General features: G+C 36.8%; 1 protein-coding gene and 1 long non-coding RNA gene across 9 annotated transcripts in view; one reads left to right on the forward strand and one right to left on the reverse strand.

The window, feature by feature from the left end:
- The window catches only part of RGS7 (regulator of G protein signaling 7), a 273,357-nt gene that overhangs the window by 45,912 nt on the left and 202,799 nt on the right, over positions 1–24,646 (reverse strand). For all 8 annotated transcript variants that reach the window (XM_068676310.1, XM_068676303.1, XM_068676302.1 and 5 more), the window contains 6 exons: positions 12,635–12,709; positions 11,640–11,738; positions 10,804–10,865; positions 9,173–9,283; positions 8,563–8,688; positions 434–620 (listed from right to left, as the gene is read on the reverse strand). In XM_068676310.1, coding sequence (XP_068532411.1) covers positions 434–620; positions 8,563–8,688; positions 9,173–9,283; positions 10,804–10,865; positions 11,640–11,738; positions 12,635–12,709 — 660 coding nt within the window. The remainder of the gene's footprint in view (positions 1–433; positions 621–8,562; positions 8,689–9,172; positions 9,284–10,803; positions 10,866–11,639; positions 11,739–12,634; positions 12,710–24,646) is intronic.
- Positions 13,793–20,265, forward strand: LOC137852980 (uncharacterized). Its single transcript, XR_011094122.1, has 3 exons — positions 13,793–14,001; positions 16,943–17,033; positions 18,267–20,265. It is a non-coding gene; the product is annotated as an uncharacterized lncRNA (long non-coding RNA).

Genomic DNA, 24,646 nt, shown 5'->3' on the forward strand with positions numbered 1-24,646 from the left:
ATAAATGACAACAACAGTTTTAGACATGCATTGAGAGAATAGACATTGAGCCTGTATCAAGGGAAGTCCTTCGGAGACAGATCTTGAAAACTAGAAATTGTTGTGCACAGGGCAAAAGTTTTTCTCTTTATGTAACTGAATAAAAAGATTAAGAAAACAGGAACATGAAAATATCATTTTCATAGCAATATATGCTCTGCTCAATTTGAAGACTGCTTGAAGATTCTACTCCAGGAAAAAAAGTTTCATGAAAAGCATTAATAATTTATAGGCCTCAAGAAACAAAGAAATGTTACTCATTTGAATTTCCAAAATGTCATATTAGAAAACAGAGCATTACCATTTAATTCCCAAATATATCTTATTTTATCTATATACATTTCAATAGCAAATATTGTGTTTTATATGTCCCTAAACAGGACTGCAAACTAACCTGAGCATCTTCAAATGTGTATCTTCCAGGGTCCTTTACATTCTGCGTGGTTTTGTCATAACTTTTTGAATCTAGATTGATGGCACTGGGTGCACCTGGAGCAAGAAATTCTTGCCAGATTTCTTGAACACGAGCAGGAACTTCACGGATAGGCCTCTTCTTCAGGTCTTCTACCGCTAACCAGAACCTATGGTACAATATAGCATCTTGACTTCCAGTTCAGTATGATCACTAATGAAACAGTAACACTCTTCTTTGCTCTTAAAAAAAGTAACAAGAAAAGTAACTGAAGGTTTCATCTAAAATGCCCTAAAATAGGCAAAATCTATACATTTATGCTGGGATCATAGAACTGGTATATTGCATCAGGCAATCCCGCTGCCTTAAAAAGCCTTCATGAGACACGTGAGAAATACTTCATTACTTATGTATGGATAACTTGCTTACAGGAAGGTTTCCATCAGACTGGAATTAAACTGAGGTTTCATTTCACTTGAGCCACAAGGGCTTATATCACTAATAAACCTATTGCTTTTTGACATTACTTCAGAAGCTAATAAGAACTTATGTTCTTGCTATCTACATAAATCAGTCTTGCTAAACTATAAACTATATAACTGTATCTGTAATTTTGTTACTTATACACCACAAATGATGTATAAACCAGAAAAGAATTTCTTTTGCCTGCTGTAATTTCAACTATTTCTCCAGTAATGCATTTCTATACATATCTTTTACTACAATGCTGAATGGAAGTGGCAATTCTTTTTTCTCTTCTGGTGCAGTGCAAGCCAGCATCAAGCAGCCGTGTACACTGCCAGCCATTTCATGGTATCCTTCCATCAGTCTGGAGGAGGTTCACAAAAGAAAGGCTTGATCACACTGGTCACAGCTCTCTAGCTATGAGCTTTGTTACTCAGTTGTCAAAACAATTCTAAATTCAGTCAGGATCCCATGCTTAGACATGGTGCAGACCACTTACACAGATTTTATTTATTTTCTTGCCTTAGAGAGCTCAACTAAAGTATGACTTTTCTCACATTATATATCCAATATACACCACTGCAGCTTTTCCGTGTTGTTTTGACATGGCTGACCCTGCAAAACAGGTCAGCTGAACCTTGAAGTGAGTTAACTGTGAAGCAACTCAGATTTTAGAAGGCTGACAATTAATTTAGGTGTACCTTTAAAATGTGTCTCAACCCTGCTTATGCTATGAGATCAAACTGAGCTCTCCTAGCTTAGTTATATAGGGAATGGTTAGGAAAGAGGAACCATGGAATGGTATTCAGGCCTCCAAGAAAGCCAAATGATACTACCCTCAGTCCAAATCCTAATACAGCTACTGCACCAACTCTTAAGAGAGGACAGTAAAACACAACAAAGAAAACCTTATAGTACTTCTCCTATAAGACAATCTTCAATTGAGATGATTTACCTTCTGGGAAGCAATTAATCCTTCACATTCCTCTTTTGAAACTCCGTTGTGGCACAGATGGATGGAGCCCATGCTCATCACTTGCAAGTCACTACAGTCAGCTTCACTATGCTGAGCTGACTTTTATATTTTTCTACACCCTCCAGTTTCTGTAGTATCTTTCTGTAGCACAATTTTTCAGTCTAACAATCCCTTAAGATTCTCCAAGAGATAGTGAAGTAATATTGCTCCAGTTTTGCAAATACATTAATAATGTACAGTGTTCTCAACAAGGCCACAAAGAGAGTCAGTGCCAACACAGAAACTTTTTTTTTTTTTTTTTTTTTCCCCAAAATTCTGGGTGCCACCACATACCTCTGTGAACTACAGTGTGAGTTGGCCACAGATCTGCACAGAGCCTGGGGACATATCCTCAGAATCTGATGGCATTGCAGGAAGAATAGAAGTCTCATAACTCAAGTTCTAAAACTGCACAGCTCACAAACTCTAACTCAGTTCACTCTGTCAAGTTAGGGCAACCTACTTTGGTTTCCTTAAGCTGCTTTCAATATTTGCATTTAAAAGTGTATATCCTGCAGTGCCTACCCCTTCAAATGCATCTTCTGGGACTGAATGATTACTCATGTGTATCGAAGTCAGGTAAGGAATAGAAAAATGAAAGGGAAAGAAGTTATTTGTAAACACACATTTTCTATCACCCTGTAGACATCTCGAGTATCTAGCTCAAAACTGTCACATTCTTGTTTGTTGCTTTATATCATTGCCAATATTTCTGGAAGTCACCACAAACATGCCTCAGGATGCTATTTTGTTTTGCAAGTAAACTGTTTCCATATAGTAGGCTCAATTATGGGAAAATAGATGGGAAAAAAAACTGAACTTTGAGAAAATATGCAGCTTCCAGTATGGAATAAAAAGGTTGTATAGATATGTGCTTAGCAGCTGAACACCGGGTCTTTAATAAATTAATTTTATTTTACTCTTCTAACGTCAGCATTCAAAACAAAACAAAACAAAACAAAAACAAAAACAAAACACCCTATTGAAAACGTGAGTCTTTAAATATAGAAACCTCTTTAAAAGTAGGAAGAAAATGCTGATTTTTGCAATATGTTATGTCTAGGAAGCTTATTTCACAGCCAACATCCAGTTCAAAATCTTAATCTACTTACTGAGCTTTCAAGCAAAAATGTCTGCCTTCCTCCCACAGAAGAGTTAAAGTCAAATGTGCAAAGTTATGAAATGCCAAAAATAAGGCTGCTACCTCTTGCATTTTCAGAAATAACATTTCTGAATATCACATGGCAAGCAAAAGCACAGATTGTTGAAAGCAGATGAAATGGAGTCTGTAAGACTTGGTCCCAGACCAAAAAAGCTCCCTGTCCCCTTTTATAGCTCTCCGCCTCATGGGCTGTGGCTAGAGCAAGAGAAGACTCCTGTAGCAAAGGAGGCATAGTCTGCAACAGTAAATACATGCAAAGCCAGAAGAGGGGACAGGGAAACCCAGCTGCATATTTTGTACAATTATATACACACAGTGCTACTTCATGGAAGGATCTAGAGCCCAATCTCTCTGTCCATGGAAGAAAATTGGAAGTCCTGTTGGTGTAGGTTTGCTTCAACCATGGAGACCTTCTCTAGAGGATGCTCTGCACCATTTGATTAGACACACAAGAGGCTGGGTATAAAACCTGCCACTGTCTTCTGTCCCAACATTTGGGCTGCCCCATGCTGGGTCACATTCCAGATGTATAGCTGAACAAGACTAGATGGCATATGATAATTGTACCTCCAGCCACATGACATGGTAGGACACATGTTGCAAGACATCTGGGAATTATGTCCTCCAGCTGGATTACTTTCAAAGTGAGGGTGGCCTTGCCAGATAAATAGCACAGCTGCAGTACAGCTTCTGTCCCATTAACTGACCTAAATGTCTCAAGCAGCCAACAACAGATCCCAGATCAAGCTAATCAGTTAAATTTAGAACAGCATGGGAACACAGAGAGAGAAAAGCTGCAGTGATTCTCCACAGATGCGTTATGTTTAGGCAATGTGGAAAAAGTGAAGTGGCTATTACATGGGCTTTGCACTCAGTATGTAACACAACAGGTCAGAGGACAGACCCTTCAGCATTTTCAGCAAAACCTTAACAAATTTCATGGCAAAAATCATCTAATATATTCTAGGGGCAGGAAGTACTTCACTTTGACTCCTGGAATCCACCTTCTTGACAAGTACAACTTCAAGCTTCAAGACAGTGGTGATGAAGTCTCCAAAAAAAAAAAAAAAGGCAAAAAGGCAGAGAAAATTAAATCCTATAACTAGTTTCTTCTGATCTGATCTGCAAAAATGGCAGAATTTTTTAGACTTGAAGGTTACACTTAAGTCTGAAATGGAAGTAAAGCATAGGCAATTTCAGCCTCGAGGATTAGGTTTTGGCCAAGCTATTAGCACTCAGAACTGGGGCTCATAATCAACATTATCAACTGGATAAAGGTTACCAGTGCCCATATTGTGTGAGAAAGTATCATTGCCAATGTTTCTGTTCAGATTTGCAACCATCAAGGATGGTTTATTGTTCTTCATACTTTGTAACTCTGTCTTCCACTGTTATTGTAGACAGAAATGTTTTGCATTTAAAGTCATCAAGACTGGTCATCAGTAACAAAGCACAATAAAAGAAGAAAGTGAAACAGGCTGGATTTGATTTAAAAAAAAAAATACCTCTTGAAACATTCTCTCTAACAGTGGTTTGGTAAAACCACTTTAATTGGTGCAATTAAAAGAATAACCAGAATAACTGAAGTAAATTAAACATACAATTAAACACTATGACTGAAACAGTCTGTAGGCAACAGTGCGCATTTTTGGTAGTGCATGTGGCTTTTTAATTTATTAATTTTACAGAACATAATTAAAGCATCTATCTCCAGTATAGAAGATTCTTACAGCAACTTACGTGTATGAATCCACAACAAACACTTCACAAAATCTCAGTCTGCCTCAGTCTGTTCACAGAAGCTTCATAAAGAGAAAACACCTAAATCTAGCTAATTTCCCAGTCCATCTCTTCTTTTTCCGGACAACTACAACCCAAAGCTCCTTTTCCTTAATTTTCTCATACGATATGGAAACTAATAAATAAGGAACGGGCAACAAGGCCAATGGCTTTTGCTTCTGTGAATGATGGAAGATGTGCTGTCACTGCCCTCCACTGATTAACATGTGATGCTTTTGCAGCCTTGGAGATTCCATCTACAGCAAAACTGCATAATGCACTTGGACAGGCTTTCAGATTGGCCGGACTGAAACCATTTCAGTCTTCTGATCAGGCTGCAGTTCCTACAAAACAACCACCTGGGAGCAAATGTACAGTCAGCATATGAATACTAACTTTCCAAAGAATTCTGCTGTATAGAGACAAAGGATATGGAGAGGAATGTGGATTTTTTACAGAGATGAAGAAATTAGGTCACCAGGTTCCACACTGGAGTAAGATTCATTTCACTAGCTCATTGTCTTTGAAAATTCCTTTTTCCGTTCTTGGACAGACTTGCAACTGGTCTCAGTAGCAGTGGATCATGCTAAAACATAAGTATTGCAAATTTTAAGTATGGTCACCATATCTGTAATGGGCCGTGGGAATTATTATTGAAATTGTGTGGTACTTTAACTATTTGTTCTCCTGTGTGCAAAGCAATCCTTCCAAAAAAAGCTGCATGGTAAAGAAAGATTACAAGCCATACAGACTGTGTTAGTTGAATGCAGAATACAACCTGGTTTTTAGCAAACTGCAATCACACTGTCATGAAACTACCACGCTGATAGACCTTATCAGACCTTTTCAAGACGTCATTGTTAAATGATCAAGCAGGGGTAGATTTACTGGGAATGGCTTAGAGCTTTCTCAGTTCCCTCTCCCAGCAGAAGGGTAAGTTTTACTCCTTTGCTACCATTTAAAACAACACCCCTTTAGAAAGTAAAATGCTTTTAATCCCAATTTACAGGCAAAGAAAAAGCACAGAGATATAGAGTAAGAAAGTGAACCCGGGTTGCATACCTAATGATTGCACAGTTCTCAGTTTTAACTCATGACTCAAGTTTCTTTATTCCTGTTCTGTTTCTTAAAACACAATCTATATCCACTAAGATTCAGATTCTCAGCCATCTTAAGACACTCAGTTCAAGTTAATGAAACAGTAATACCAGAACACTTAACTACCTAGATAATCACACTTGAATACAGTGTATCTCATAGACTTAATTATTGATTCACATTTCAGGGATTTTTTTCATTGAAGTGAGGTATAATACTTCTAACCAACTAATATTGGATCTCTCCACAGTCTCTGCATATCCTGTGTACTGCATTAGGTAGCTTGAATCCACAGTCCCCACAGCTGTCTTCCCCATTGTAGGTTTGACGATACTTAATTTAAATTTTATCATGATTAGGACTGCAAAAGGACTAGAGCTACCAACTTGAATTCACTCACATAGAGAGGTTAACAGGTGAGCAAAAAATCAGTCTTTTAAACATAAGGTTTATTTAACAATAATGCTTGAAACCACCATGTCCAAAAAGCTTTTCATTTCTGTTCCTGAGATCTATTACATTTTGACTCCTATGCAAAACAAGCTTTACAAATTCATGCTTTCTAACCTGACTTTACTATTTGAGCCTAACTGTGCAATGATTTCTTCAGTTTGAAAATTCATAAATGCAATTGTAAGACAGTTTTCCTTCAGTAAATTAACACAGAAAGCACCTTTTCAGTAAGAGTTTGATACCCTGCCTGATCCTTCCCAGGGACATCCTTTAAGCTCATATTCACTGTTGCTTAGATCATATGTTTTATAATGCCAATATAAGAATCTAGAGAGACAGGCAGAAGAGTAGATGGCATATCAAGAAATCACTCGAACAAATTTCTCTAGGGTATTTTTCTGGATCAGTCACTTGCAGTTTGCCTGTGGTTGGTGGTGTAAATAGGATTAGAAAAAAGAGCTAGGGATTATGTGGGTAACACTAGTTGGCAGAGAGACAAATTAATCACAGAAAAGCATAGAAACTGCACCATATACTAGGCTGGATAGATGTATGTTTGAACAGCTGCTCTGCATAAGGAATTGTCAGGATGTTTAGCAAATAAAAATAAAAATAAAAATCCTTATTTGTGGTATCATTCTAATTTTATAAATTAGCACTTCACCTGCTACTTAAAGAAAAAACTGTATCTTTAACCAATGAATTTATCAATATACACAGATGGCTTAGGCTATATTTCCATAGAGGCAAAGACAAAAAAAATGTTTGGGAAATATCATAAAGTCTAGAGTATCTATTTGTGATGCAAGTTCAGTGTTGGACCATGAATGTGGCCAGCAACTTAGAGAACTCCATCTCTGGTTATTCTGTGGACAGTCTTAAATTAAAAACAAGGAGCTTTGTGCAATTACTAAGCATTCAGGAATCAATACCACAAAATGCTACTTATAAGATACATAAAGGTAACTACTATAAATAGCTATGCTGCACCACTTAGGAGTAAGAGCTAGAACAGAAAAAAGGGGTTCATGATTTTTCTAAGTTTTGGAATGTGTGCAAATAGGATTTTATATTTCTTATGCTATTAGTGAATAGGAAATGGAGAAGATGACATCCAACAAGAAGGCAGAATAGAGAAAAATATAGTGTACACGTTTTTGTACTATATACAGTCTGACTTGTCTATTGCAATGCTGCTATTTATGCCTTTGGAATAACCTTACCATAATAATACTTTCTTAGAAAAGCAATAACAAAATATGCTATTAGACAATGGATGGACTACCATCAAATATGGACTACTGTCAAATCATGTTTCTCCCTCACTTAAAAAAAATACAACTCAAATATATATATTTAATTCACAATTCATACACCAACACCTTTGCATTTTGCAATTAGTAAGGAATTTGAGAGGTAGCTGTCACACTGGTTTTGTTGTCTGATCAGCAAGTAGCAACATTTCTTCATTATCTTGGTGGAGATTTTCAAAAGACCAACAATCCACAGAAATCTGACCAACAATGAAAGTTTATGACTTGTATTCCTAAATCCCTTTTTTTTAAAAAAAAAAAACTATTTTTCTTTGAAATTTTACTTTTCTCATAGTACAAGACTTAATAAAAGCTACTGAAAAAGCTTTGCATGGGTCAATATCTTAAACCTGTGTAATAACCTGTATAATCTGTCCAGAGAGGCTGCGGAGTCTCCTTCTCTGGAGATATTCACAACCCATCTGAATCCAGTCCTGTGCACTGTGCTTGATCCTGTTTGAGCAGGGGAGTTGGACTATATGATCTCCAGAGGTCTCTTCCAACCTCAACCATTCTGTGACTCTTAGATAAATAAAATGAGCTGAGAGAAAGCCTTTTACATGGGTATTTTGACCAAAAGTTAGACACGAACGGTAAAATATTTCATGTGAGTCTCTGCTAACTATACAATTTTTTCCCTCAGTGTGAATATTGGATCAGGTAGCAATCTGATTGAACTCCAAAAGATAAGATACAGGAAAAATTTTAAAGGAGTCAAGAAAACAAAACATAACAAACAAACAACATATAAAGAATGGTTTATAAATAAATAAATAAATAAATAGTGTCTTAGAAGTTATTAAAATATAAAGTCCCTCTCATTTACCTTAAATTTTCTGAGCTGAATTCTGACTCCAGGAACTTGAGAAACTGCTCTCTTCCAACAGGGTCTTTCAAAGCTTCATCCATGCCAAAACCCCACCGCTTCACCCTCTGCTGTCCAGGCTCTTTGCTAATAGGGGAACACAACAAAACAGACCAAAACAAGATCAGACATAGTTCAGTATTCTAATACTTTGTGCATATAATTTAGATAGAGTCCTAAAATTCAACCAGAGATTTCTCATGTTTCAGATCAGTCATATCTGTGAAATGTTCAGCAATGAGTAACCAGGCAGTCCACACTCACACAGGATAAAGATGATATGCATACACTTTCACAGAAGAATAAGGACTTCCAGCTAGGAAACGTTGTCAGATTTTAAAAAGCTGTTTGTTTTTTTTTTTCCCCCCACACGGGAACACTGTAACCTTTTACACAGATTTACTAATCCATAGCTCTTCCCATATTATGATATTAAAGCTGGAAAGACCAAAAGGATACTGCATTTCCTTCTATTTCAGTACTATACTGCAATACCTCTGTCTGACATCCTCACATTTGAAGAAATGCCTGTTAAGTATCCTTCCCCAAAAGAAGAAATAAAATTATATACCTTGCCTCCAGTTCCCAGAAAGTGGTGTCATCTGATATCCAAGGGTTTGAGGGATCAGGGGGCACAAGAAAAGGGTCATACTCCAAATACTGCTCTGTATAAGCTAATAGACTAGGAAAACAAAAGCATCAAACGTTGTCATGTCAGGAGGTGAGGAAACCTGATCAGGTTTTCCAGTTAACAAGTTACCATGCATCAGTCAAACCATGGTAACCAGGTGTGTACACACTCAGAAGTCACCTACAAGCTCAAGCTAAAACAGGTTTGCTTGGTTTTAAAAGTGCCCATGCTTCAACTACCCCTGAATCTGTGGACCTCTGAAGAAGGAAGGGAGCTTCACATCTTTCTTGTCAAGAGCTGAAATAAAATAAACTACAAACTTTCCTAATATTTCCACAAAGATCCTGTTAGGGCTCCTTTAGGCACTAAAAAATTAAATCAAGCAACCTTTTCCATGCTCATTTGCTTTCATAAAGGAACATATTTTATACCCCTATGGTTTTAATTATCAGTTCCTTTAAAATCTGTTCTAAAATACTGCATGCTATTTAGGTCACATTTATTGGCCCTGCAGCTGCTGGGACTCCTTTTTTCCTCTTTTAAATACAGTTAATATTTTTATTATTTCCTAATCAAATGGCACTACTCACAAGTTTATTGCTTTCCAAAAAAAACACAAATAACTTTTTTCCAAAGTCTTCAGTGTTTATGAATTACTCTGACTCACTTAAACACACTATAAACTTTGCTTATTTTCTGGTAATTTATCTTTACCATGTACTTATTCTCACCTTCTTTTTTGCCTAATAATTATTGAAAATCATTGAAAAATGAAACAATATTGTTTCTTTTTGTTCCTGCTTATATTTAGTCTGTATTCTTTTTTGTTGTTGTTCAGCAAACAGAAATTTCTAACCTGTTGTCTTTATAAATATATATGTTCTTGCATGTATATACATAAGTACACATGTAAAAGTAAACATACATGCACATGTATATGAAGATACATTTGTGTTTGGTTTTTTCTTTCGCTTTGTCTTACACAGCTCAGTTTTTTGCTGTTTTCACTCTCTACTTCTGGATCTGTAAGATACCGCAGTTCTTTTCTCTGCCTAAGCTGAAAATAGTCTTTCTGAAGGCCCCTTTTTTTTTATTATTATTATTATTATTTTTATTTGGTTTCTAGCTCCTTCCTTACATATTTTGGTCCAATTTAGAGATAGATTCTTATGTTCTGACCTGATGTAAGCTCAGACCCATTTTGCTCAGGCTCAGATCACCTAACCCAACCAGATCCCTTGTTTTGGCAGTGATTTCCCTTTTGAAATATCAAAACAGTGAACCCCAACCTATTTCCATTTAGCCTCCCTGTCAATGCAAGGGGAAACTTGTGACCACTTGGTCAGAGGCTCCTACAGTGACCTTGGTTTATCTAGCTAACATATCATGTTAGCATATCATCTGGGACATCTTTATAACTATAAAAGAACTTCATACCTCACACTTTTCTTAAGTAAACTTTACAACATCTGTGCTCCCTTGTCTCTCTTTCTCTGAATTTATTTCACACTGATGTTTTCCCAATAGTTATCAATATAATTGAAAAAAACAAGATGTAACAATTTACTTACCTCTCTGCAACTTTGGACATTTTTAATCGATGTCTGTCTAATTGCATTTGCCAGTGCTTAATCTACAAGAAAGGAAAGCAAAGAGTGTTATGAGTAATTCATTGCTTGACTGTATTTCCATAACTTTTTTTGTTAGGGTTGTAATTCAACCTTGATTTACCCTAGGGCACAGAATAGAAGTATATCTACCTTAAAACTACACTTACCAGTGTAGCTCTAAAATAAATGGAATTTTCCACTGAATAGAAAAGATTATACACGGACAAACAAAACAAAACAAAATAAAAAAGAACCAATATAAAACTTTCCCTAATGGCTTATTAGATGAAATCCATTTAGCCATTTTTAGATTTTTGAAGAAAGTTACTAATTCCTCAGACTTTTACCTTCTCCCATTCCTAAGGAAAGATTAATAAAACATTACCAGCAGATAAATGTATGAACCCATACATGCATGCACTGAGCAGTAAGCATGCCTGCAAATCTCTAATCAAAATGGTAAAAGGAATAGTAAAAGTGAGTGAGCAGTCTACTACTAAAGGAGCTAATAGGCTTAGCTATGTAAAGAACCCATCAACGGCACTGTTCCTAACTGCCTTCAACTACTTGGTGCAAGATACAAAATATGTCAGGTTTTGTCTCATTAATTTTAATAAAGATTACATACCAAAATCCATATGTCCTGAAGCAAGTGAAAAGTTTACTAAACAATTCTGTCAAACAATCTGTTCTGAACATACTTCCCAGTTACAATATTTTTTTTTTTTTAATACCAACTTCCAAATAAAAAAAAAAAAGTTTATCTAAATGTATATGCTCGTTGTTATTTTGCAAACCTCTTGGTGCAGTTCATCTTCTGTGGGAGGCTTAGTCTCTGGTACTGGTGTGTGAGTAGGGCTGTGACTTCGGATGTCATTTTGTAAACCATAGACAGACTACACAAAAAATACGGAGCAATAGTTGGTTTCAGAAAATGGCTTTTACATATATTATTAGTAACTGTACCTTTTAGTATGTTGTGCTCAAGAAGTTATTCCAGATCACTAGTTTCTAAAGAAACTGAATAAGCCATGCACTCACATAAAACTTTGTTTTTAAACAATAAATTCTACCAAAAAAGCACAATTTCATAAGGCCATAGAACACAAGATCGACTTTTATTTTGTCTCTATATTAACAGCACATCAAACATGGGGGGTGACATTGAAAGGCAGCTATTACCGTAAATAGGGATGGCCAGCAGCAAACAACTCTAAATCCAGTTTTCTTTTTGAAAAACACTGAAATGTACGTCAAAGTGCACACTTTAAAGTTGGACTCAATCTACATCATTATGATACAAAGAATTTGATTGAAAATGTTGTTCTAGTCAATCTGTATGTCCCCAGAGATCTTAGGCAGTTCATATCTTAATGTAGATGAAGGTTATTTCTTCCATAGTTTCTGTGCATCTATTTGTAAACTACAGCCAGCCTTTTCATTAAGATCTGCACAAGAAGCACTACTATTATAGCTTAAACAGCGTTTTTAAATTAATTTTTCCTTAACTACCGACAGAAACTTTTTAACATACTTTATTCAATCTACTAAACAACAAAAAAAATATTTTTATTTTCTTAGTCAGTATTTCTCCGAACAATTTCTTATGTGATAGCATTTACTCAGTATTAGAACCTTTGTTAACCAAACTTATTTAAGAGCTTATTAATTAACAACATACATTTATGTATTTATTTCTTGCATCAGCAAGAAAAAATGTTTTAAGAAACTATGGAACTTCATGTTATAAATTACCTCCACCTCCAGCTTTTTATGTTATAGCAATACTTACCTTTCTTGTTTTATGTGGATTTCTCATTCTTGAAGACTTTTTAATATCCACTTCAGTAGTGTTTACGCATCCAGGCTATTAAAAGAAAAATAAAAGAAAGCACAAGGATAAAATCTGGGAAATAACTCCACACAATTTCCACTGAGATACTCCTCTTCAGTTTGCAAGGCTAAACAAACAACATAAAAATAAAACAACAACGAAATATAAACTAGAGGCATATTGTGACTTCAAGTTCTTCTGCAATATTCCCTACAGAAGACAGTAAAACCCGAGTGACCTAGAGCCTAAAGAAGCATCTCAAGTAGCATTTATTCTGGCTTATAGTAAGAAATATTATTTTGCTATTCGAGCTGGTTTGCTAGACTCTATGATAGTAGTTAGGACAAAGTTAGGACTGTGTATCTTTATGCTGAATGTATTGAAAGCAATGTACAGAGACGCAGAAAATATACAAATGCATACTGTATTCTTATATTTCTGCTTCTCTGCATTTGAAGAACAGACAGGTATGAGTTCAAATTAAATTGCTGTTGGTCATACTTAGTAACTGGGGAGTGAGACACCAAAGACATACTCCTGACATCATGAATCTGAAAAACAAAAACAAAACCAAACAAACAAACAAAAAAAAAAACAACCACCTCTCAAGAAGTTTGTGTTTTGATTTTGTCTAGGAAGCCATGCAATGTGCATTCTAGATCTTCCTCTAAGATGCATGGTTGTCAAAATAAGTAGAGTTGTGCAACACCCACCTAAGCTGTGAACCTCTTGCTCCCTGATTTAAAAATAAAATAAAATAAAATAAATTACAAATGAGTGTCTAAATGGGATTTCTCTCTTCCAAAAGAAAGTAAACAAGAGAGAGAGAGAGAGAGAGAGAGAAAGAGGAAGGAAGGAAGGAAGGAAGGAAGGAAGGAAGGAAGGAAGGAAGGAAGGAAGGAAGGAAGGAAGGAAGGAAGGAAGGAAGGAAGGAAGGAAGGAAGGAAGGAAGGAAGGAAGGAAGGAAGGAAGGAAGGAAGGAAGGAAGGAAGGAAGGAAGGAAGGAAGGAAGGAAGGAAGGAAGGAAGGAAGGAAGGAAGGAAGGAAGGAAGGAAGGAAGGAAGGAAGAAAAAAAACAACTACAACAAAAATGGGCTTCCTTAGTCCCATCAGAAGGCTATTGGTCTAAACAGATCAACTTTCAACACATCTGATGTAGCGTTCGAAGAGTCATTCTCAGAATCTTTTAGCTTCCCAAAAGACACAAGTCCTCTAGTTTATTCTAACTCATCTTTCTTTGACACCTTCCTTTAAGTAAAAACTCCCTGCAGAAATCTGTTTTTGTATCCATTGCTGAAAACAACTAGAAAGTGTTATCCTCCATGGTGAGTTTTACCTATTTATTTTAGAGGGATTACATATCCCACTGAGAGTGGAAGTACTAAGTCTGCTATCTAGTGAGAGTAGATTCTTAGTGAAAGTAGGTTTGTTTGTTTTATTTTTAGTGGGAGTAGCTAGACTTGGATTTTAGGTTTGCCAGACAATAAATATGGACTTTTATCAAGCTAATGACATGAACTATGTTGTCTCGTTGTAAAGTAAAATGCTTGAAAAATGTGGCTGTAAATATTAACAGCAACAAAAAATAAAATAAAATGAAACCTTCTTACATAGTCAGAGCCAAGTAACAAATACATTTCATTAAATGGGACAATGGTACTTCGCCTCTGGAAAAATATATTGAATAACAGCCTAATTTTTTATTGGATGTATTATCCATTTATTTATTTATTTGCTTTGAAGTACTAAACTGATGCACGTTACATTTGTGGAATTAATAGTTCCTCATTACTAAGAATAAAAACAGGCACTGATATTATATCCTCAAGACTTCATTTGGCATCCCTCTTGAACTAGATTTGGGAAGGTATGCTTTGTGCTTGTGAATAAAAATGGTAGCTTTTAGAACCACAGAATCATAGAACAAGCCATACATAAGGGATCCACAAGGATTATCAAGTTGAACTGGCTCCAAACAGGACCACTGCTGTGACCACTGACCTGTGGAGCCTGTTCCAGTGCCTGACCACACTCCCAGAAAACTTTTTCCCAATGTCCAACCTGCACTTTCTCCTGTGTGTGATGCACTCTTTGTATGATTGTGTATAAAAATTAGAAGCAAACATGCAAATGAAAAATAGTAAAATGAAGAAAGTCCTTGTCTTAGTTCATATCACTTACCTCACTAAGAAGAGTACACAGTGGTAGTAACTAAGAATATGACTTTCACCTCTTTGTTTTCTAAGTTCATTGCTTTTATTGCTTTTTTCTTAGTTTTAAACAAACATTTCTTTCAGCTGACTTGCGACATAGCTTGAGGTAGCTTAGTAAGTGGGACTACTTTGGTTGGTCATAGCAACACAGAACTATGATACTGTTTGCTCACTAGTGTTACTATTAAATTACAGCAACTGATCATTAGTGATATACTCAATTTGCTCCTTACTCCAAACATAAAAAATCAGTTTAAATGCTTCTGATTGAAAGACACTACAGCCTAGTCATGGAAGACAAAGAAATTAGTACATCATAGGATTGTTATTAAAATCTCTTAGCTTCAGATTAGAAGTCTGAATAACATTTGGAAAAAAATGGCTAGTAAATGGAAAGAATCTGTCTGTCCTTGCTCAGGATGGTGGTAAGTGGAGGGCACCTACTTTTGCACAATTTTCCCTGTGAGCCTTAGGGAAGAGTTAGAAGTTGTCGTTTGTGAATTCTAAAGGGTTTTGCAATGATTGTCCGTTAAATACACTATTCTTAAAATATATATATTAAATGCAATGCTTTTGATACTTTTTGTTTCACTTATGGCCTTGTCTTTATAATTGTGTTGATATTTTTAAAATGCACAGGCACTTTCATTTTTTTTCAAGCAATAATTTTGTTAGAAACAGAAGTCTCCAGTGACAGTCACTGAAAAGTTGATGTTGAAAAAAAAAAAAAAGTTTTTCTCTGCCATTTCTGGTAAACTGTAACTCTGAATGCAAATTAAGGAAAACACATCTCCACCAAAGTCACAATTATAGAGAGGTTTGAATGAGAAATTTCATTATCAAGTAGAAGTAATTTATGAACAAATACAGGTGTGTAATTTCTTTCTTCATGTTTATTTTCCAGGGCAGAGAACAAAAAAGTCAGATTACGTTATTATTTTTTTTCTCCTTTGACTTTTTCTTTTCTCTTCTACTATAAATTTGTGTGATGCACCAGGAAAGCTTTTTTTTTCTTTTTTCTTTTTTTTTTTTTTTTCCAGAATATTTGCATACTTCTTTTGCTTACTTGTGAAAAAGGAGAATCCTGTACAGAGATTAGTGTCTAAAAGCACTTTTTGTTGTATAACAGTTACTATAGTGAACATATCACATGCATTCAAATTTTTTAGGTCAGTACAGACTGTTAATATCCCATACATTCAGAGATCATTTTTTCATAAAAATGGAATGTCCATAAAACGTAACATTATACCATGTTACATAAGAGGGTTTGTATAAGTCTAATGCAGAGTACATCTGAAATACTTTTTTCCTTCAGCAATCAATATTCTGTCTGCAGTGTTGCTTTTCTCTGCAGATCTGTTGACAATAAATTCTTTTGCACTGTTTTCCATTGTTGTTATCACTGAAACAGCTCACCTGGTGGCTTTTTAGAATGAGAAAGGACAGTGATTTAACAATATTTTGTCTCCCTGTGAGTACTGTTAGATGATTAAACTGTCGGGGATCATGTCCCACTGTTGAATTTACACTGTTATAGTTAGGATGGTATTATTTCAGGAGGAAAAAAAGATTAGTGCAGTTCTACCCAGAGATAATTGGGTCTTTTGTCTTTTAATTATGTAATAACTGAGCCAAACATAATACTTTTTGCACCACAAAAGCTTTTCTTCCATTCAGCAACAAAAGTTAATTTTCATTCTTACTGAGCATTACAACTCAAAATAACTTGTAACTCTCAAAGACAATGATAGGTTGAAAAATACAGAACCCTGCATGATAGCCAATTTAAAGGTAGAAGGCAATTTCACAGGGCAGTATACTGAGATACAAAGTTAAAAAGAAAACAACACATCTACTTTAGGATTACATCAGCATCTGGCAGTGAAGAAGACATGGGCTTTTAACAATATTTACAGCCCTTGAATGCAGCAATTTGAATAGCTGGCACACTTACATAAGATACAAACTGTTGTGTTTTCCAATTTGTTCTGTTTGTTTTTATTTCGCTGTTGTTTTTTAATTATTTTTGTTTTGTTTTGTTTTGTTTTAGAAATATGCCCTAAACAACAACAAAAAAAAGGCACAAAACTCATCTGAAGCCTCTTAGTGTGAAAGATTTCAAGTCCACAAGCACTGAACAGGTATGAACAGATCTAGCACCTTGCCCAGGTAACTTGCATGGCCAGACTTCTGTTCTGCAGATTGATGCAAAGGACATAACGGGAAATTCTGGGAGATTTGTAGGAATTAAAGAAGGTCAAAGCTTATGCTCTTTGGAAGGAGACCCAACCCAGTACTGAACTTCTACAGTGTCTCATAGAATCTTACAGAAACTTGGTTGTTTACAACCTCTCAGGCTGCTGTAAATCTGCTGTGGCACAGCAGGAGCAGCAGCAGGAAGATACAGGCACAGGAACTCAGGAAGCTTCAGTACAATGGGGAAGGCAGTGAAAGGGCATATAAGCACATAAGTACATATAACATCCTCAGTTAACAGTAGGGGCTTAAGACTATATGTATATGATATATAGGTATCACTATATATAAATAGTGATATATATATCACTACCATTATAATAGTGTTCTCAGAATCTGATTCAAATTACAGCACTGGAAGTACCTAAAAGAATTGGGGTTACAATTCGTGTTTTATTCTCAATTAAAGTATATTTATTGAAGTGATACTTGATACGAGATGGTATTTCTTCTTTCTGTGGTGCTGCCACGGTTCGTCTGTTAATATTTAGGAATAAATACCAAACATCTTGTCAATTAAAATAAAAACAAAAGCTTGCATCATTTGAACATCTTGCTAAAATAATTTGAAGTTTTTGTGGGAAAACCTTTGCTGGACAACATTTCATTTTATTCGCATGCCCTTATTAACATAATAACTATGTGTTTGGATACAATTACATCCAGCTGTGTTTTCTTTTTGTGTTGCTTTTTTAACTGGACTACCATAGTTCAAATAGTGAGATGCCTGTCAAAGTGCTCGGCTGCAAGATTCCCATTTAGTGTTTAGTATATAATTTGCATACTAATACTGTTAATAGTTTTCAAACAGATTTCCTGGAAGACTTGAAGCCTCTTTTATATGAGTAAAGAGAGGGCTTATTTCTTTCAGGACTAATATTCAGTATAAAAACAGCAGTGCCCCTCAACCTCAAGCCACACACAAACAGGAATATCTCATGACCTTGTTGAAATTGTCATATAGCAAGATTGTAACCGGGGTAGAATTAGGCCCTCATCTGTTATTAAATATGGTGTCTAAAATACTATCACATATTCAAAGGAAAATTATTTTCTTTTCATCCATCAGTTAACACTTCCTTGTCTTGAAGTAAAAATGTCATTGTGTTCATTTACAGCAGAGGACCTGCCAGTCCCCTAGCAGCACTACTTTCTATTGCTGCTGTCTAGGAGGCTACATAGGATTCCACCAAGAAACACAGTGGAATGATGAAACCTCCCTTACTTTACATCACTCAGTTGGTACATTGGAAGATTTTATCTGCTTGGATCTGACTAGAGCTCACATTTTGAAATAAAAACTAAGTAAATAAATAAATAAATAAAATATGATATGTTTAGTTAAAAAAATCAATTGATATTCATTATCTTTCCTTGATAACAGTGGCAACAGTGAATCAATTATTAAGCCTTTGTAATAGCACTAACAGTGCTATTTTTTGACACCTTTGAAAGCAACTTTTTGGAGATAGTCACATAGCCAAAATCAATTGCTACCAACACCTTTTTATGTAACAAAACCTTTTGCTATGATCTACTTGTAATTCTAGTAAGTATAAAATCCTCAGTGGAAAGCAAATTGATGTTTATAATGATTATCAGTTTAAGTTCCAATGTCATCTTCTTTCTTAAAGAATATGTCAATTTAACTGTGAATCTACTTAACCCAGAATAACATGAAATTTCCTTGTATGTAAGACAAATAAACTCATATATGTGGGAGGGATTAACCTCATGCATTGTAATAGGCTAGGATTTGCCTGTCTATGTTGCTTCTCTGCAGAAGCTGATCTGAGGGAGAAGTTGAGCATGAGTCAGCAGTATGTCTTTGCAGCAATGCAGGTTAACCACAGACCCAGCTGCATTAGCAACAGCACAACCTGCAGGCAAAGGAAATGGTTAATTCTTTTGCTCAGCACCTTGAGGACACATATGTAATCCCATGACCATTGCTGGGTCCCAGAAGCAATACCAGAAATATATTTCAAATGGAAAAATCCAGTGGAGAAACTTTTAGATGATCAGAATACTGAATGTTTGACATACCAAGAAAGGCTGGGGGAATTGGACTTCTGACTTTCAAAAGAAGAAACCTAACTGTTGTGTTCTGCTGCCTAAAGGGGACTTGCAGAGCTAGACTTGTTCCACAGGCGCACCATGAAAGGCCAAGAGGCAACTATCAGAAATTGAAGTAAGGAAAACTCCAGCTGGCTCTAAGGGAAATATTCTTCTTAATAAAGGGAAGAAGCTTAGGCTGCAGAATCTCTGCCTTTGGTTATTTTGAAAACAAGGGCCTGGGCAATGTTATTCAGTTTAAAAGTCAGCACTGCTTTGAGTAGGTTGTTGGACTAGAGAACCTACAGAGGTCCCTCTCAGCACATATATTTTGTGATATAGCCTATGATCTTTCCAAACTGCAGGGACTGAAATTCAACTAATTCACACTATGGAACACCCCAATCAGGTACTCACAGCAGTGTAGAATTCATCACACTCTATTCTTCTCCCAAGAACAGAACAAAAAGTAAAGACTGGTATTTGCTTCCTCTGCTTTCTGGCATCCTGCTGTCTGTGTTCTGTTCTCAACCCGAAACAACAAACTTAGGGATGATTTAAGGAAAACTAAATTTCACAGCCTCTTCAGCTAAAACAGCATAGGTGATATTTAAAATAATTACCTCATTTCAACATGTACACCCATAAATTCAGGGTGCATTAAAGCAGTAAATACTAAGCAGATTGATTCATATCATTTGCACGATTTCATTACAATTCGATGTCAATTCACTTTGAAATAAATCTTTGTTTTGCAATTAGGGGCTAATTGATTAAGAGGAATAAAAAATAATAAATTTCAAGATCTACGGTTTTTCCAAATTTAAACACTACAGATTTAAATAATCACATATATATGAACATGTCAGATCTTGGCATCCACTTCAACAATATGAAATAATGAACAGAGCAAGTCAGACACACAAATGTAAAGACAAGGCAGAGATTTAATACTATCTTTTATATTATTTTTAACAGCAGACTATCACAAATACAGTAAGCTTAAAATTTTAAATTTCCAAATCTCAAACATTAGTGTCTCCTATGTGAAAATCTATTCTGCTATTTGTCATTGTTCTTATTTTTGTCATTTTTCTAGGAAAGGAGTCTTATAACCCTCAAGTGTCACTATTGATATCACTCACTTCTAAATGAGGGAAAGGAAGCTAATTAGATAATGAATAATAAGCAGAATACCAGAGTTCATTTTTATCTGTCATTTTTATATTCCAGTTTACTAGTGTAGATAGCTAAACTTTGCCCAGTTAAACATCTGTGAGAAAAAAGAAGGAAAGAGAATGAAAGGTTATGAAAAAGAAGTGAGAAAAAAAAAAAAAAGCTGGTGCTAAGTTGAAAAAAAAAAAAAAAAAAAGAGTTATTACCTGGAGGAAGCCCCAGTTTGACTCTGGCTATGTGGGAAAGTTTATTTTTCTCAGTCAAAGTCTAGCATCAGAGGAGACATTAAAATCCTTTATTGAGCAAGTTGTCAGTAATGCCTAGAAGTGAGTATCTCACAGCAAAAAACACAGGCTATATTTTCCTGCAATGTAGTAATTTTTCATTTCCCAGAGATGCAAGTTATTGGAGTGTGCAAAATCTGCCAAGGCCTATAAGGAAAGGTTGATGTTTAAGTAAGCTTATTTGGATATTTTGTTTTTTACCTCATTTTAATGTATTTTACGCGCTTCAAGGTCCAAGAGTAAAGAGGCTTTGCTGCAGAAGAGCTGGACTGTTAATGACTTTGATGGTGCAATAGAAAGTCTCAGAGAAGTATTTCAAATGTGCTGAGTGTAGCTGGTCAGATCTTTTAACAGGATTTAGAAAAGCAGGTGTTATCTTAAGGTTCAGTTAAAGGGGGGTTGCACATTTCCAACATTTTAAAACATTTTCAGAAAACTGTTTTTCTGGCAGTTATCTGATGGGACCTGAAAGTTGTTTTACGTGTAGCTCCCTTCATAACAATTACATCAATCAGCCTCAAATAATTGTCAAAAAAATAAATCCAGTAGACATAGATTAAAGTCCATTATGGCCACCATGGGAAAGTTACAGAAATTTTAAAAAGTATATACATTTGATGATGACTTTATATATGGATACTATCAAGCTCTTTCACATCCCTAGAACTCCAGACCAAATACATCTAGGATCAGGTCATAATTTTTCTAGTTTGTCCTATGGATTCTCTTTTCTGTTTCATATTAGCTCATCTGGGAAGTACAGTGATACTTTCCAATTAACATCTATAAATTATATGTAATGATCAGGAGGCAAATCACAACATTGTTTACAAGTACAAATTCTGTAGAAGCATGTTTCAAATTTCATTCTGAGATGTCTCGCAAATTTGGCACCTAATCAGGGGAAAATTATAAAAACCCTATACAAAATATTGGCATTTTCCCTCATTTCTTCAACCTTTTCATCATTGATTTTAAAGGATGTCATAGAATCATAGAATCATAGAATATCCCGAGTTGGAAGGGACTCGTAAGGATCATCAAGTCCCAATCCTCGCACTGCACAGGTCTACCCAAAAGTTTAGACCATGTGACTAAGTGCACAGTCCAATCGCTTTTTAAATTCAGACAGGCTTGGTGCTGTGACTACTTCACTGGGGAGCCTGTTCCAGTGTGCGACCACCCTCTCAGTGAAGAACCTCTTCCTGATGTCAAGCCTAAACTTCCCCTGCCTCAGCTTGACACCATTCCCGTGGTTCCTATGGTGTTTACAGAGAATAGGTCACCTGCCTTTCCACTCCTCCTTGCAAGGAAGTTGTAGACTGTGATGAGGTCCCCCCTCAGCCTCCTCTTCTCCAGGCTGAACAGGCCCAGTACCCTCAGCCACTCCTCATACATCTTCCCTTCTAGGCCCTTCACCATCTTTGTCGCCCTCCTCTGGACACTCTCCAACAGTTTAATGTCCTCTTTGTACTGTGGTGCACGGAACTGCACACAGTACTCGAGGTGAGGCTGCACCAGCGCAGAATAGAGTGGGACAATCACCTCCCTCAACTGACTAGCAATGCTGTGCTTGATGCACCCCAGGATACCATTGTCCCTCCTGGCTGCCAGGGAATGCTGCTGGTTCATATTCAACTTGCTGTCAACCACAACCCCCAGATCCCTCTCTGCGCGGCTGCTCTCCAGTGTCTCATCGCCCAGTGTGTTCATTAAGCCAGGATTGCCCCGTCGCAGGTGCAGGACCTGGCACTTGCTTTTGTTAAACTTCATGCAGTTGGTCATCGCCCAGCTTTCCAATCTGTCTAGGTCTCTCTGCAAGGCCTTTCCACCCTCATCCGAGTCCACAACTGTTCCAAGTTTGGTGTCGTCAGCAAATTTGCTCAGAACACCTTCTAGTTGTACATCCAAATCATTTATAAAAACATTGAAGAGGACTGGCCCTAAAATGGAGCCTTGAGGGACCCCAATAGTGACCGCCAGCCAGCCAGATATAGCCCCATTTACCACAATCCCTTGAGCCCTGCCCACCCATTGTATGGTGTTTTTATTTAGCAGTATGGTGGACATTTTGTCCAGTAGGATCCCACAGGAAACCATGTCAAAACCTTTGCTGAACTCCAAAAAGATCACATCAGCTGGTTTCCCTTGATTGACTAGATGGGTGATCTTATCATAAAAGGAAAGAAAATTTGTTAAGCATAACCTACCCCTCATGAACCCATGTTGGCTGGGAGTGTATTATATGTATTATGCTATTAAATAATACATATGACAAAGTCATATGACAAAGTGACAAATGACAAATTGACTTCTATGACAAAGTGACGCACTTGGAGGATGAGGAAAAGGTTGTGCATGTGGTCTTCTTCAGCAAGGCTTTTGACACCGTTTCGAAAAGCAGTCTCCTCAAGAAACTGGCTGCTTGTGGCTTGGACTGGCATACGCTTCATTGGGTTAAAAACAGGTTGGATAGTCAGGCCCAAGTCAAAATTGTGGTGAATGGAGTCAAATCCAGTTGGAGGCCGATCACTAGTGGTGTTCCCCAGGGCTCAGTACTGGGGCCAGTCCTCTTTAATATCCTTATCAATTATCTGGATGAGGGGATCGAGTGAACCCTCAGTAAGTTTGCAGACGACACCAAGTTAGGTGTCGATCTGCTAGTGTGTCAATCTGCTTGAGGGCAGGAAGGCTCTGCAGGAGGATCTGGATAGGCTGGACCGATGGGCTGAGGTCAACTGTATGAAGTTCAACAAGGCCAAGTGCTGGGTCCTGCACCTGGGGCACAATAACCCCAAGCAGAGCTACAGGCTGGGAGATAAGTGGCTGGAAAGCTGCCTGGCGGAGAAGGACGTGGGAGTATTGGTCAATAGTCGGCTGAATATGAGCCAGCAGTGTGCTCAGATGGCCAAGAAGGCCAACAGCATCCTGGCTTGCATAAGAAGCAGCGTGGCCAGCAGGTCTAGGGAAGTGATTGTCCCCCTGTACTCGGCTCTGGTGAGGCCACACCTTGAGTACTGTGTTCAGTTTCGGGCCCCTCGCTACAAGAAGGACATCGAGGTGCTCAAAAGAGTCCAGAGAAGGGTGATGAAGCTGGTGAGGGGTCTGGAGAACAAGTCTTACGAGGAGTGGCTGAGGGAGCTGGGTTTGTTCAGCCTGGAGAAGAGGAGGCTCAGGGCCGACCTTATCGCTCTTTATAAGTACATTAAAGGAAGCTGTAGTGAGGTGGGGGTTGGTCTATTTTCCTATGTGCCTGGTGACAGGGTGAGGGGGAATGGGCTAAAGTCGTTCCAGGGGTGTTTTAGGTTGGATGTTAGGAAGAACTTCTTTACCGAGAGGGTTGTGAGGCATTGGAATGGGCTGCCCAGGGAAGTGGTTGAGTCACCATCCTTGAAGGTCTTTAAAAGACGTTTAGATGTTGAACTTAGTGATATGGTTTAGTGGAGGACTTGTTAGTGTTAAGTCAGAGGTTGGACTTGATGATCTTGAGGTGTCTTCCAACCTAGACGATTCTGTGATTCTGTAAATACAATCTTTATGGAATACAATATAGCATAAATAATTACAGTGTTATGGATTCGGTGTGACAGTGAAATAAGTGAATACAATTTGGAACACAGCTTTCATGGAACAGGCTCAAATTTAGCTATATTGCTGAATTTGAATCTATTTTTAAAATATGACACATCTTAAAAGATGCTATAACCATCACTGAAAACAGTCTACAGACCACTTGTTGTAGAAAATCTACAGTAAAGTAATACTATGGAAACAAATTAGCCTTAGAAAGCTTAACTGCTAAAACTTGCCTATATTAGCTAATAAAGATTCACAACCTGTTGGCTTTTAATTACATTAATATATCTTTTCTATTTTTGTTATTAATTTATTGAACTGATGTTTCAGGTCCCAGAATATTCAATGTCAAACTTTAGTGAACCGATTCCTACAAAGGAAGGACTGTCTTGGTAAGAATTAATAAA

Source organism: Anas acuta, chromosome 3, assembly GCF_963932015.1.
Source record: "Anas acuta chromosome 3, bAnaAcu1.1, whole genome shotgun sequence".
Classification (NCBI taxonomy): domain Eukaryota; kingdom Metazoa; phylum Chordata; class Aves; order Anseriformes; family Anatidae; genus Anas; species Anas acuta.